This window comes from Anomalospiza imberbis, chromosome 5, assembly GCF_031753505.1.
Source record: "Anomalospiza imberbis isolate Cuckoo-Finch-1a 21T00152 chromosome 5, ASM3175350v1, whole genome shotgun sequence".
NCBI classification, from domain to species: Eukaryota; Metazoa; Chordata; class Aves; order Passeriformes; family Viduidae; genus Anomalospiza; species Anomalospiza imberbis.
Genome location: NC_089685.1, coordinates 14,306,757 through 14,322,881, shown reverse-complemented (window position 1 = coordinate 14,322,881; position 16,125 = coordinate 14,306,757). Strand labels below are relative to the sequence as shown.

At 35.2% G+C, this 16,125-nt stretch overlaps 1 protein-coding gene across 2 annotated transcripts in view; it reads left to right on the top strand.

Moving 5' to 3' along the window:
- The window catches only part of LRRK2 (leucine rich repeat kinase 2), a 64,475-nt gene that overhangs the window by 35,519 nt on the left and 12,831 nt on the right, over positions 1-16,125 (top strand). For both annotated transcript variants that reach the window (XM_068189715.1, XM_068189714.1), the window contains exons 26-42: positions 332-425; positions 1,466-1,652; positions 2,039-2,220; positions 2,741-2,970; positions 3,973-4,100; positions 5,162-5,380; positions 7,500-7,701; positions 8,324-8,412; positions 8,984-9,171; positions 10,104-10,258; positions 11,160-11,306; positions 11,460-11,651; positions 12,371-12,517; positions 12,853-12,953; positions 13,125-13,315; positions 13,984-14,144; positions 14,952-15,122. In XM_068189715.1, coding sequence (XP_068045816.1) covers positions 332-425; positions 1,466-1,652; positions 2,039-2,220; positions 2,741-2,970; positions 3,973-4,100; positions 5,162-5,380; positions 7,500-7,701; positions 8,324-8,412; positions 8,984-9,171; positions 10,104-10,258; positions 11,160-11,306; positions 11,460-11,651; positions 12,371-12,517; positions 12,853-12,953; positions 13,125-13,315; positions 13,984-14,144; positions 14,952-15,122 — 2,784 coding nt within the window. The remainder of the gene's footprint in view (positions 1-331; positions 426-1,465; positions 1,653-2,038; positions 2,221-2,740; positions 2,971-3,972; positions 4,101-5,161; positions 5,381-7,499; positions 7,702-8,323; positions 8,413-8,983; positions 9,172-10,103; positions 10,259-11,159; positions 11,307-11,459; positions 11,652-12,370; positions 12,518-12,852; positions 12,954-13,124; positions 13,316-13,983; positions 14,145-14,951; positions 15,123-16,125) is intronic.

Genomic DNA, 16,125 nt, shown 5'->3' with positions numbered 1-16,125 from the left:
ATAGGTGAATAAGACCCAACAAATCCTAGGTCACATGGGAATCTTTTGTATACTTGCAATACAGTAAAGTGTAAGTAGGATTATTTTGGTGTTTAATGCCACTAGGAGATGAAGGGTAACAATGTATAATTTGTTAAAACCAATATATTCATTAATTTTCTGAGTTTAGTTTTTAATAAGCTTTAAGAAAAAGGATTTGAACTGTGCCTTTGGTAGGTGATAACTTTGTATGAAAATAATAGATTGAACTTCTTGTCTGTCTAAACTCCAGTCTTAAAAATAATTAAAACCATTCTTAAAATCATAGGATTAACCCCTTTTTCTGCTCTAGAAAAGATACCTGACTTGTCATCCAGCATAACAAGTTTAAAATTATCCCAGAATTGTTTTATTAATGTTCCAGAAGCAATTCTTCTTCTACCACAGTAAGTAACTCTTTTATTCATTGATGTTAATGTCAAGTTCTTGCTAAAGATAATCTGATGACAAAGTTGTTGTTATGCAGAAAATTTTGCATGGTTTACTGATTTTTGGGGAATCCTCACTGGTTAAATCCAGAACTTGGTAGCTTTTAAACTGACGACAAATTAGTCACATTTTCTTCAGGATTCTGAAAAATTCTGCTCCTCAGATTCAAATCACTGTTGTTAAAAATATATTCCTTGACAGCTGAAGCTGACAATTTTTGCTAAGAATACTAGAATTAATCTCATATTTCCTTGGAACCAACAATAAAAATATATCAGCAACTTTTCTGAGTTCTGCAGACTTGCACAAAACTACTGAGATTAGTTTTTCACTTCCTAAATAATAAGACATACTTATTCTCAAAGAAAAGCACTTCCTCCAGAAGGAGTTGTGATAAAAATGCACGTGACTTTTATTTTGCTATACCTTCAAAGCATTACTTATTTGAAAATTGGACTTTTGCTTTTTTTACAGAAGTTGCTGATCTTAACAGATCACTAGGATGAGATTGTGGAGGGAGTGCTTGGACGGGTGATCTGATAGGTGTGGGAAGATGTGAGTGCTGGTTGCACCATAGAGAGAGCAGATTTGGGAATTTATATTAATGAAATTAACATGATATTGCACAATTTCAGCATGCTAACATTCACAGCAGCAGATTTAAGGGATGTGTTGAAAAGAATACAGTTTTCAGGTTCTACATCTCCCAGCTCAGACAATTCAAGAAAGTGTTGCATGCATTTTTGTGTGCTTCATGTTTCATAGTAACATAAACAGCATATTTGTCCAATAGGTCTAGGTGAACTATGTAATTTCTGCACATACATATATTTGCATACAAGTATATCTATTTGGATTTGGATTTCAGTCAGAAAATCATCTCTTCTGACAGATAATCCACTTATTTATTAAAAATTAATACTGCTTTGGTTCCAGCTAATCTGGGTTTTATTTTTTCATTTGCTAACTTCTCTCTTTTTTATTTTCATATTTTTAGTTTGAGATCAGTAGATTTAAGCCAAAACAAGATCACAAGCCTGCCTGGACCAATGCACTGGAAATCACTAAATTTAAGGGAGCTGTTATTTAATCATAATCAAATAGATGTCTTGGACTTGAGTGAAAAGGCATGTGCATGGTCTAGGCTAGAAAAGCTACACCTCTCCCACAACAAGTTAAAGGAGGTAAAGTGTAAGATTCTACCTAAAGAAAATTTAATTGCTTTTCAGTTGAGTGCAATTTTTCAATGTTCATTTGATTTTTGTTTCACCTTTCATACCATTGCATTGTACTAGTGAAGTGGTATATAAGTAAAAATATTTCCTTCCTCTGTGAAGGAAAATCACTGTATTCTATTCAGCTTTTCTGCCTGGAATGTGTCATATAGTCAGTTTGTATACTGAATTACTTATAAGGTCTTTTCTCTCTTACTGTGGGATATTAGGCCTGTTTATTAAAAAAAAATTAACTACAGCAGTAAAAATAATAACCAGTTCTGTTAAATAATTAATGTATTCATGTTTCTCATTTTTTTAACATTTAGTTGCCCAATTAATGTTCTTTTATTTAGATTCCTCCTCAGATTGGCTTCCTAGAGAACTTGACTTCTCTGGATGTAAGTCATAATCCTGATTTGAGATTCTTTCCTGATGAAATGGGAAGACTGTCCAAAGTCTGGGATCTTCCTTTGGAAGGACTCCATCTTAATTTAGACTTCAAGCATGTGGGATGCAAAGCCAGAGACATTATCAGGTTTGTTGCCCTATTGTTCTTGAATATTCCTGGTTTGCTTTCTTGGGATTTGCAGTACAAAAGAGAATTATTGAGAAAATAACGTGCTGTTTTGAAAAGAGATGCTGGTTTGTCATATGAAATCCAGCATGCTGCTCTGTGGGAGGTTATGATATCAACACACACAGATAAAATAGAGTGGTTTAGACCATTCTAGTATTACTCCTGAATTTGATGCTTCCATAAACTGTGCAATAAATGGTGCTTACCAATTATTTGTAATATGTTTATTTTGTTCCCCAGTGCACTGCGCAGAGCACAATTTTGGGACAATTACAAAGCAAAAAAAGACATATTCTGAATTAAAATTTAGCTTTCAAACCAGAAATTAGAGTAGACAGTTGAAAGAGCAGTAATATCAAACAGATATTGAAAATTTGAAGAAAATGGTATGGTTCTAGGTTTTTCTTTGTTCTTGAGTTCTGTTGGTCTTTTTCTCTGTTATACACTTCTGTGAGTTTTGCAAATTTTTTTCTACTAGATTTCTTCAACAACGACTGAAGAAGGCTGTGCCTTATAACAGAATGAAGCTCATGATTGTTGGAAACACTGGCAGTGGGAAAACTACCCTGCTGCAACAGCTAATGAAAAGCAAACGAACAGAACTGGGCTCTCCAAAAGCTACAGTAGGCATTGATGTAAAAGACTGGATCATTCAAGGGAAAGGCAAAATTAAGAAGGAGCTTATATTAAATGTGTGGGACTTTGGAGGTATTTCCTGAGTTTATTTTCCTTTACTATTATCCTTTCTAATATTTTAATGCATGACTTATTCTTAGAGTCAACCTGTGGTAATTCAAACTGGGGACAGTAGAATCCACAAACATACACCAGAAGTCCAATGACCACTTACAAATCAGTGAATTCTGTAAATTAGCAGCTAATCCCTCAAATTTAATATGAAGCCTCAGGAATTTCTTATCACCAAATGTGGTTTGACCACTCATTTCAACTATAATACTTAGAATAATCATTTCAGAATAGTAAGAAACTGCATGTAATCACCAGAAGAATCTTGCATTCAACTCTGTTTCTCCATTTGTAGTCTGGGTCTCTCTAGGCTCTGCAGTATCACAGGTTTGTAAGGTCACAGACACCAAAGCACTTAGGACAGGTCTTTGAACTTTGTGTTTCTGGAAAAACTTTCTAAGTTTGGGGAGTACAGAAGCACTTCTAAAACCCAGGGCTATTTGAGGCTATAGAAAAGTTATTTTTAAACAGAGGTCTGTCATCATTTAAATACAGTCTATCACAATGCATAAGCACAGACCAGTGCCATTCAAGCTGGATGTCCAGCTATAGTTGTAATTTTAAGTGCTTAATTATGTGAATTTATTTTGAAGTCGCTGAAAGTATAGGAGAAAGGAAAGGAAGAAGGTAAAAGGACAGAGTGAGGGAGAAATTCAGTATTGAAGTTTTAAAAGAATCACAACCTTTTAAGTTGTCTACATAGCAACTGTGTTTATCCAGTTAAATCTTACACTTGATATAAAACCCAGTGTATGTGTTTTAACACTAACTTCAATCAATGAGCTACCATAGAGTGCCTTCCTAAAATGCGTAGTTGTTATGGTTTCCTGTCAATTTATATAAATTTCTGCAAACATTAATTCCACTTGTGAACTTGTGATCTAGGAACATGTGTTCCTCTGCCTTTTTGTGATCTGAAGATGTTCAGAGAAGTACTAAACAATGGAAATTTTTGATCATTAGGACAAGAAGAGTTCTACAGTACCCATCCTCATTTCATGACCCAGAGAGCTTTATATCTTGCTGTTTATGATCTCAGTAAAGGACAGGCAGAGGTGGATGCTATGAAGCCATGGCTTTTTAACATCAAGGTAAGACATACAGAATGGAATTCTCCTTTCCAGGGAGCTGTAGGTGAACAGCAAATTAACCATAAATATTTATATAGGGGAAGAAGAAAAAAAATTCTTCAAAAAGTAAGAACAGTAATATTAAACAGGAGCTGAAATACATCATGTATTGGATATGACAGTAATTTTAGACATAAAAAGACATGATCAGCACCACTTTGGACACAAAATTGTACAAAGTGATGTGCAAAAGAATAGTTTGTATATTCTGGCAATATTTTGAATTTACTGATAAAAATAAGAAAGGAATAGTATAAAAGAAATAATGAGTTAAACTTTAATTTTTCTTTTACACCAGTATAAATTTTGGGGAAATTAAAATTAGACTAATTTAAAGCTGACTAGATATAGGCTTGAAATCATGCTATTAAGTGTATGCTTAGTATCCTATTATTAATAGGAATTATTCCAGAACTATGGTAGGGAATTGACCTGAGAATCTGCCTGTGTGTTTGTCATTTTTTCCAAGTATTTATCTCCATTTATGGAGCCATTACGTGGTGAGTGAGCATTACTTGTCTTCTCTTTTTGTAGGATTCTTAGCCATTACTGGGCAATACACTCACATAAAGAGTTTGTTTACTGTTCCTGTTAATGGACTTGTCTTTTACACTCTTTTCACGCTGGGCTGTGATACAGGACACAGCACTGCAATCAGTTTAGTGTTGATGAAAATCACTTCTGATGTGTTCTCCTTTGCTATGCAGTACCTGCTGATGTTTCACTGCTGCCCTGTTCCAATGACAGCTAGCAAAGTACCATTTCTTTTGACTTTTCCATTTTGTTGGATATTTTTAACAAATAATGTCCCTCTATTTTACTGCCAATAGTGTTAATCTGCAAAGAATAAAATACAGATGTACACTCCTTCCTTTTAGAAAAACTAGGTTTTTTCATATTTCTCTTTTGAAATAGACAGCTCTCTGAATGTTTGACTGAATTGCTCACATTTTATGTGAATATAAAACACTAAAATCAACATTTGTTATTGAGTTAATCAACAGTATGGATCTCACTAACAGGCTCGAGCATCAACATCCCCTGTCATTCTTGTTGGCACTCATTTGGATATTTCTGATGAAATGCAACGTAAGGCCTGCATGAGTAAAATTACTAGAGAGCTGCTGAACAAGCGAGGCTTCCCAGCAATCCAGGATTACCACTTTGTCAATGCTACAGAAGAATCTGACTCCATTATCAGGCTTCGGAAAATCATCATAAAGGAGAGTCTTCACTTCAAGGTAAGCTACATACTGTTTTAATGTTGAAAATATCATTGTTTTACTTAAGTGAATACATTTTTGAACATTAATACATAACTAAATAAATTCCTATGTGATAGCAAAGTCATCTTGCCTTCTATAAAACGTTACATACAGCAAAATGATGAAGGAAAATTGCCAGGTTTGTTTTAATTTGATCTTCTTACCAAAATTGCAACTTAGTAAAAATACCAGCTAAGTTCTGTTTTCAAGCACTAGGGCCATATATAAAGTATTTAATGAAAAATTAGCCATCTTTGTCTTACAAAGAAATTTAATTAAAACCTTGGTTTCTTGGGTGGCATCATGTAATTACAGTAAGTATTGCAAGATATCAGGGGACAGGAAATATCATGTTGTGGTTTGGGAAAACGAACTGTTTTCCTATTTACTGATTTCAGTTTATATAGCATGAAACTATTTCTATAAAGAGGAAAGTGAATTAAAGCAGGAAAGGAATATCCTGTGGACTGTGATCCTCCTAGATTGGCATATCTGCACTTGTAATTCTGTTGTCTCCAAAGTCCTCCCAACTCTTTCCTTAGCCACAACATGAAGCCCTAAGCGTGAATGAAGAGACCAGCCCAGGCACAGAGCTCACAGAAAGGCAGGATCTTATCTGTAACAAAAAGAATATACTTTGTTTTTTTTAATTTATGCAACAACACATTTTTCATATGTGTCATAACACATTAAAGAGAAAAGGTGATGTCCTGTGCTACTTAAATCAGTAAGAGCTTCATAAATCGTACCACAACCCAAATTTCTTTTGAATGACTGCATTGGAAGATTTTATAGAGCAAATGATGTGTTTATGACTAGCCTCACACCAGTGGTGGTACAAATGAGTTAAGGTGTACACACCTCTCTTGTTTCTCTCAGGAATTAGCAGCTTAGCCATATCCAAAATCTCCTTAACTTCATTCCACAGTGCAAGGAACAGCTAACCAGTCCTAAATGACAAGGAGGTGCCCTCTTCAAATGAAATGGGTTAATTACTCCTCTCATATATCCAGTAGGCATGAATTGAGCTGGTGTTTTTATGTGGCTCTATGTCTCACCATACTTACTCAATACCCCAGAGAAAATGTTGTTCCTTTAATGTCTACATCTCTTGAGACTATGACTTAAACCGATGTTTAAATTTCTACACAGATGTAAGGTGGCCTGAAGTAAATAAGATAGCTACCATACATGATGTAGGTAGTTTGTGAAAGGAATGTTACAAGGTATCTGCTTAGAGATTAGAGAACTTTAGTTAAGTATTCAGCGTTGTCATCAAGTACTCCAAAGTCTTTGAAATTACACAAGGTACTAATTTCATCTGCACAAGGTACCAATTATATTTTTGACATATTAAAAACATCACAGTACATTGGTGAGAGAAAGATTACAGTTAAGAAGCCAGTTTGTAAATATTGGGAAAGCTGTTTCCCATTTCCTCAATAGTTAGTAGGTCAGCATGCATGGAGAGAGGAAAACCTGACTGGGTGCTAGTGATTACCAAATATCAAAGGGTGGCTGCAGGAGGAACAGAGGCTCAGGAAACAGGCACAGAGCACCCGTTTGTGTCCCTCATGTGGCTAAATTTATTTCATCCAAATCTCTTGTCCATTGACTGCCAACAGTGGAGACTTTTAATTGAGCTACTACCCTCTTCCCCCCAGTTTCCCTAAAGACATGGCTAGAGATATTACATATTACAAGAAGTATAGGTTTTTATTATTATTTTGTCTATTGCTTTGTATTAACTGAAGATGTATGATATAATCTGCTCATACAGAGAATATTTTCCTTTTACTTTGAACCAAAGCCTCTTTTTGAAATAATGTCTTCTGAGAGACCTCATTTATTATTTTTTATGTACAATGATATGGAAATATTTTTTCTCTGAGTAGTTATTTATAGAAAGACATTGTAATTCTGAAAGAATAATTACTCACATCTACCTTTCAGAGGCCATGTTAGCCAATAAATGAGTGGTCTTGTTCCTTTCTGCTGTTATTGAGTGGACATACATTTTATATCTTAGTTTTATTTTCTGCATTTCACATGAATAAATTTAATACCTTTAAGATTATTATTCATAATTTTACAGATCAGAGATCAGCCAGTGGTTGGTCAGCTAATTCCTGACAGCTACCTGGAGCTGGAAAAGAGAATTTTGCTGGAACGTAAAAACGTCCCAGTGGAATTTCCTGTAATTGATCAGAAACGCTTGCTGGAACTGGTACAAGAAGGCCAGTTACAGCTGGATGAAAATGAACTCCCTCATGCAATTCACTTTCTGAATGAATCAGGTAAAATATTCTCTTCAATGTGTGTTTGTTAGCACTTTGTTGTAAATCTGCAGCTGATAGATCTGTACACGTTTTTAAGTCTTTCACAAGGTTGCCACAAAATGGTAAGCTGAGGTGTCTAAGCTTGGGTAACATTAGTTTATTAAACCACGTTATTTGGAAGGGAATTCCACAATGTGAAGGATCAGTAATGTAACAGTTTATATCTGTTGCTCTCTCTTACCCCTCCTTGAAAACATTCTACTGCTGGTTAGGCAGCACAGTTGCTGAAGAAAGATGCAATTGCTCCAATCACTCAAATGGAATAGTGGTTAGAAGAACACATGTAACAGCTTATCTCAGTGCAGTACTGACTTCCTAAGATTAAATAATAAACCACACAGATCTTAGCAAAAAAGCAAGTCGGATTAAAAATCTAACAAAAAGTCTGAAAATAAAGGTAAAGCTGAGCATGCTGCGCTTGCACTATCCTGTTCTGAGATATTGACAGCAATATAGCTGTATTTATTATTCAAATAGTTTATGTCAAGTCATATAATAAAAACAGCCCAGGGTGAAGTGCTTACTTTGCTTAATATTGATCTTGAGCAATGCATTGCTTATTACAGTATTCTTTGTGCAGGTGTTCTCCTTCATTTCCAAGATCCAGCACTACAGCTAAGAGATCTGTATTTCGTAGATCCAAAGTGGCTGTGTAAAATCATGGCACAGGTCAGACTAAACACTTTTTGTGTATATATTTATGGTACATTTTCCCCTGTCTAAAGCCACTGTAACTCATCAGTGTTCCTTTTTCACTATTTCTTTATTGTTTCATGATCTAGAATTTTCTCAAGGACCACATTTTTTTACCTGGTTCTTTCTGTTTCTGTTGCTTTCTGGACAACTGTGTCATTGCTTGTCTGTTCTTACATTGTAATGTCCAATATAATGTAAACTGCAACAGACACAAGAATACATGTAGAATAGAAAAACCCCATGGATGCAAGGTAATCCTGCAATATATTGTCACAGGTTGGGATGAAAGCTGGAACTTTGGGCTAAAGGCTGTAAGAATGGGGGAAAAATTTTAATTGTATGCTAGGTACAGATGGCAGAGCTAAGTGAGTGGATATGAAGTTGGAATGGGAGAGCAGCAGACTGACTGCTCAAGTGAGACCATCATTGAAATGTTGATCGAGAAACACTCTCAAAATTATTGTATATATTCAGATTTTCTAACCTCTGAAACTTTCATCTAATCATGAATGTACACCTGAAATTGTTTCACTTTTTTTAAAAGATTCTGATGGTGAAAGTAGAAGGCTCTTCTAAATACCCTAAGGGAATTGTAAAGCGTTCAGATGTGGAAAAATTCCTTTTGAAGAAGAGCAAATTCCCTAAAATCTATATGTCGCAATACTTTAAGCTTCTGGAAAAGTTTCAGATTGCTTTGCCATTAGGAGAGGACCAACTACTAATCCCAAGCAGGTAAGTAAGGAGCTAAACCCACAAATGACAGCCATAGAGCTAGATCAAAATTGAAACCTTCCATCAGGCTAACTAGTTTCACTGATCATCACAGCAATTTGGTACATGGAAGCATGATGTACTCTTTGTATTTTACATTTTAGTAAATGCTTTCAGAAGAGATATGTTAAGCTGATCGTGTAGCAGATAAAGCTTATGTTGTATCAACATGGTGGGTAAATGGAAACTATAAATGATAGAACACTTTATGAGGACAGTATTTCTTTTACAGTTACCACGCTTCAAGACTACAGCAAGGAGGTTATAATTTAGCTTCACAGTAGAGTGCCAGCATTACAGATATTTATTGCAATCTAAAAGATAACAAAACATTTCCATAACCTATTTGCGTGAAGTGAGAACCACCAACAAGTTACTCAGAGGCACTATCTCCTTCAAAAAGTGTAGATACTAAATGTGGTGACAAAAAAAGTGTTATGACTTTGAATGTGGTATTTTTGTTTCATCTGAAGCAGATAACTCAATTTCTCTGCCTCACATACATATTTCCTTAATGTGCTTAGTAATGTTTATGTTGCCAAATGTAAAGAGTGTTGCATGGCTGCACTGATTAGGATTTTTATGTCCTTCAAAGCCCTGGGATAGGAAGATTTTATCTGAATGTCTTACCTGCCTTATGTATGTCTCAGATTTTTCTCATATTTGCATTAAATATCTAATGACACGTTAATGAGGTGTTGTTTGGTTTAAATTACAGTCAGAACTTCACTTTGACACAAGCAAGCATAATAAACATACACACTATCTTTTAGCTCCCTATCGGAATCATGCATTCATTAATAAATAATGCATTTTACATTATAAATAATATATGTCATAAACTCAGATATATTACATCATCAAATACTGTCTTAATATTTTTCTTCCTCCAGCTTGTCTGATCACAGACCTGTTATAGAACTTCCCCACTGTGAAAATTCGGAAATTATCATCAGGCTTTATGAGATGCCGTACTTCCCTATGGGATTTTGGTCCAGGCTCATCAACAGGTTGCTTGAGATATCACCTTACATGCTATCAGGAAGAGGTACAAATCTTTATCTTCAAAAGGAATAGTGTGCAACTTTGCTTCAAATGCCAACACCTGCATGTTAAAGCTTTAGTCCCCAACACTGTTTTGCTTTAGCTAAATTGTAAGCACTTCACAAATGTAAGAAAAAGACAGTGGTCATTTTTGTAATTTAGAAGTATCCAGGAAAAGATAGTGCCTGATCTTGCAGTTGTGTGCAAAAGAAAGTAAAGTGGTCCATTTCTGTCCTTCACATGCTAGAGATAGGGGAAATCTTTATGCTTACTGCTCTTTGCTTCCACAAAGAATACAGGAAGGGATATGTCTTCCACACAGAAAAACGAACTGCTTTTCTTCGGGTTCATTAATTCTCCCTTTATTTAAGTCTCAAAGCTTTGCTTTTATCAGAAAGAGGGGATATGTTTTTACTTTTTTCCCCAAGAATGCCATGCTTTCACATGGTAATACTCTACAAATATCCCTTGTGAATGCCTGATGTCCTGGCATTTGAGTTTCTTCTGAGCATCAAATTCCAGTTGCATCCTGCTATTTCATGAGTGTGTGACAGGAAAAATTTAAATCACAGCTTTTTTCCATATTTTGCCTGAGATAGTCTGTGCTTGAATGTGAATGTAACTAAGCATTTCTGTAATGCCTACCTGCTGCATGACTTACCATGTGGGTAAATACTTACAGTTTGTGGGTATGCCTTCTAGAACTGAACACAAGTTGACATATATTTAGTTTTTTTGGGGCTGTGCTGCCTGCGAGGTTGTAGCCTTTGTTTTGTTTATTATTTGGGTAGGTATAACCCTACAATCATAATTACATATTCAAAGTACCATTAATTATTCCAAATATTTTTAAATTGACATTCATCTTGGAGATCAGACTTTTAATCTAATTTTGTGTTTTCTAGAGCGAGCTCTTCGTCCTAACAGAATGTACTGGAGACAAGGCATCTATTTGAACTGGTCTCCTGAAGCTTATTGTCTAGTGGAATCAGCAGTATTTGACAACAACCCAGACAGTTTTTTGAAAATTACAGCACCTTCTTGCAGAAAAGGTTAATTATTCCTGAGCCTGAATTTTGCTTCAGTTTGATTGCAGCTTGCCATTTTGGTTTGTTGTGCTTTTGCCTTTGGAATATAGAGTTTATATTTGCAATTAAAAGTATGGCAGATTGGGTCTGTAATTTCCCTCTTTTTGTTTCTTAAAGGGTGCATCCTTTTGGGGCAAGTTGTGGATCACATAGATTCTCTTATGGAAGAATGGTTTCCAGGTTTGTTGGAAATAGATGTTTGTGGTGAAGGGGAAACACTGTTGAAGAAATGGGCTCTGTACAGCTTTCAAGATGGCGAAGAACACCAAAAAATACTACTTGATGACTTGCTTAGGAAGGCTGAAGAAGGTATATATTTATGCCATTTGAGGTATATAGAGGTACACAAATACTGTACAACATCCCCTTTATAACATTTGGGTATTTCGTGTTATTTAAAAATGTTTCATTTCCATTAGAAAAAATTACAGTGTAAGTCAAAAGCAACTTGGGGTTTTTTTATGTCAGAGTTGTCTAGTATATATAAGAATAGAATATGAGACAGATTGCATCTACTCTGTGTGGTTATATAAAAATAGCAATGATGGAAAGAATCATTTTGTCATAATACTGATAATGCAGCTTCAATCTTGGAACTGAATCCAGCAGATAGTAGAACTAATATGTGATCTCTTGGTTGGATCACATAGCACAGTAATTTAAGAGACAATATTCAGTATGGCATTCTACATACTAATAGCATTCTTTCTTTTTACAGACAGAAAAATGATCTCTTGGTTAGTGTTGCACTGCAGCAATTTTTTTCACATTTGTTAGGTACATATATAGAACCTTGAAAATACTTAAACATGTAAGAGCCAGGAATTTGAGTGGCAAACTTTAGTATGTATGTCTGTGTGTATGCATATATATATGTGTGTGTGTATGTATGTAAAACACATATATTAATCTAATTTTAGGTACATTGATCTTACGCATTCTCAGAGATCCTCATGCCTTTCAGTGCTTTTACAATGATACCCTTCTTTTTTTTTTCTTTTTTTCATTTTCTCTTTTGCTTTTCTTAGGTGACCTTTTGGTAAATCCAGATCAACCAAGACAGACCATTCCAATTGCTCAGATTGCTCCTGATCTGATACTGGCTGATTTGCCTAGAAATATTATGTTGAACAGTGATGACCTGGAATTTGATGAAGCTCCTGAATTTCTCTTGGGTAAGCATTATTTTGTAGAGTGGGGTTTTTGTATAGAGATTATGTAAACAAATCTATTGAAGTCAGTTCTGTAACATATAAAAAGCATTTTAGAGATTTACCTTCTGAAGAAATGCATTATTTTAAGGTATTCTGAATTTCCCGTTATTGAGTTTCAAACTTTCCATTAATTTGTGCATTAGGACACTGGGTTTTATGTGTTTAGTTTACTGATCAGGAATCTTAACACAGCAGATGGTCCACATATTTTAAAACTGAACCCTTTCAGCTCTTATTTTTGAGAAATGGTTGTTATCCCCTTTTTAGTAATACTCTTCAATGTTATTGTTCAAAAGGTGATGGTGGGTTTGGATCTGTGTACCGTGCGTCCTATGGTGGTGAAGAGGTTGCTGTGAAGATTTTCAATAAACATACTTCCCTCAGGCTCCTAAGACAAGTAAGAAATACTGCCTTTTTTTCTGTAGAGCTGCTCTTGGAGTACAACCCTAGCAAAGAGTTTTAAAAGTTTAAGTAAATTGCAAGTCCTCTCTCTAAAACATTCTTCAGTTTACTTCAGATGTAGAGATTATGCTTCTTGCACTATTTCATCTGATTTTACAATTTACAGGAGCTCGCAGTGCTTTGTCACCTCCACCACCCCAGTTTGGTGTCTTTGCTGGCTGCTGCAGTCCGTCCCCGGATGCTGGTGATGGAATTGGCCCTCAAAGGATCTCTTGATCGTTTGCTTCAACAGGACAATGCAAGTTTAACTAGAACACTTCAGCACAGGATAGCTCTCCATGTAGCAGATGGCTTAAGGTAAATATGACTTCTGCATTGTTGTAAAAACAGGATATAGCTTCAAAGATGATATACTGCAAATGAAAAGCTTCTGTTCTCTCACATCTCAAGCAGAATATTTCCTGGGTCAGACAAATGCTTGTATTTTTATGGTTGATTGGCTGATATGTAACACTTACTTTAGTTACCTGTTTTTTTTCCTGCTAACGAGTGATGCTCATATAAGTAGAGAAATTGCAAGACTCTGGGTGCAATTTCCATGTGGATGTCGATTTCTTACTGAAACGTCATAGAAATTAATTTAGTGCATATTTCAAGTTCTGAAAGTCCATTAATCACCTCACCTCATTGCAGTGTGACTTTAAAAATGACAAAACCTGCCAAGAGGGTTAAGCTTAAGGTTCTAAGATGCATTTCTCAAACTATCAGCGACTCTTCAGATAAAACTTGGTGCTAAAATACTGCAATGTAAATAGTAAAGTAGTAAACAGTAAATAGTATTTCAGAACAATTCTAAAGTCATTATCCAGAAAAGCTGTGTCATGTTGGTGATGTTTGACATTTTTAGCACAATATTTCATGTTTGAAAGCACAATTTACTGTTAGGAGAATAATGCACTCAATGTGCATATACAGATGCATCCCTAACTTGTGAATACTTTCAGAAAATATTTTTTGATTCCTAGGTACCTGCATTCAGCAATGATCATCTACCGCGATTTAAAGCCTCACAATGTGTTGCTCTTTACCTTATATCCCAATTCAGCTGTTATTGCAAAAATAGCTGACTATGGCATTGCCCAGTATTGTTGCCGAATGGGAATAAAAACCTCAGAAGGCACACCAGGTATGGAAATATGATTTGATTTAAAGTCCATTATGTCCAAAAATAGCTAATATATTTTTTATGTAGTCTGTAAGAAGCAACTCAAATCTATATTCTAGTCAAAAGTCAGAAAAGGGAGTCCTACAAGTTGTGATGCCAGATTTATACCTCTTGGCCATTCCTCCTGTTCATGTTTTAACACCTTTTAGAAGAATCAAGGAGCACATTAAAGGTTTAAAAAGAAGAAATTAAATTACATGCATTCATAATAATTTTTGATTGTCTGGTTTTAATATGGTTATTGTGATATTGAAATTATACTGCTAAAATATTTTGCTTTAATTTCCAGTAATTTAATTAATACATAAGTCTTATTTTTTTTTAAAGCAATAAATATCTCCTCTGTTCCCCAACTTTAGAGGTAACCTATTAGCATCCATTCTAAAGCCCTGAACAATTCAACCACTTTGAAAAGTTCCTTTAGGTCTTTTAAATTGTGCTTGGGAGCATCACTTCAAGTGTTAAATGTTAGACCATCAATAAAGACTGCAGACTTCCCCTTGATATTCAGCATTCCTTGAAAAAGTAATTGTTTTATATTAAAAGGGGCAGAAGCTTTGTAATTGATGTACTATCCTCTTCCTTTATACTTACTGCTGATATTTTTGGACATTTGCCATGTACAAGCTATTGCCAGCCCAGAAATAGTTTGATGTTTTTCTTTGCACTTCCTGTGTCATTTTTATCAATAATTGTTTACTTTTTGAAGTACAAAGATGACTTTGTCTTGATATGAAGCATACTTATTAATGAATGATTTATTTGCAGGATTTCGAGCGCCAGAGGTTGCCAAAGGAAATGTTATTTACAATCAACAAGCTGATGTTTATTCATTTGGCTTGCTGCTTTATGACATTTTAACAGGAGGAGGTAGAATAATGGAAGGCTTGAAGTTTCCAAATGAATTTGATGAATTAGCAATACAAGGAAAATTACCAGGTATGCCTTGTTTCTAAAAGTTTTAGCTTTTGTCCTGCCTCCTCCAGAAATAGCATATCTTATGAGTTATGTTGTAACTAACAGTGATCATAGAAGGAGACTTAGGAAAATATAACATTCTCCATATTCCTTCTGCTTACAATACATAATTATTGACTGCTGGAAGGAAGATTAAACAGGCTATCAGGCTGGACATGATGTAATCATTTGGACAGTAACTTGGGCAACTTCTGCCAGTGTTGAAAGCTGTTGAATTTTTATAGCACTACAAGCTGAATGTCTGGTGTTCTTATTTATTGCCCAGCAATAGTGGGTATACTCACGAAACATTCTTTAAGGAATATTTTGCTCCATTTAGGAAAGAACTGGCACTCAGCCTGGCATAGCTTCTCCATTATGAGAGACAGAGTGTTCATACATTTTCTGCTCCTTAAGGAGAACAGTCCAATTCTAAGCTGAGACAGTTTCCGCCCCCTTCCTGAAGAGGATATCCCAGGAACTGATGACTAAGTATCTCTTAAATGCAGCTGTATTGACTGTATTATAAGCCCTGTGGAATAATTGAAGTATTCGTTTCTGGAGATAGTACAGTTCCTTCCACCAAAGGAGGGGCTGGCTGATCTCACAAGCAAACAGTGCCTGTCTTTTGCTGCACTGAATATGTTCATTTGCAGGTATTGATCACTAATGTTACCTCTGTCTGAGGTAGGACTGGAATATTTGCTGTGGATTATGATGAACTAAAAGGAAAAGCAATACAGGCACCATCATGAATGATTTGTTCTCAGAGAGTTCAGCAGCTATAGTCATAAGATACATATTCCAAGCACTAAGTGGGAATTTAAATTTCCATATCTTGTAAATGCTATATGGAGTTGTTTATCTATTTGCTGTATCTATTTTTGGAAGTTCATCTGTATTCCATATACTCAGAAGAATAAATATGGAAAACAGTGTTTACAGGAATTTGAAAGAATGTTGACTGAAGTGACATAGCCTTGAA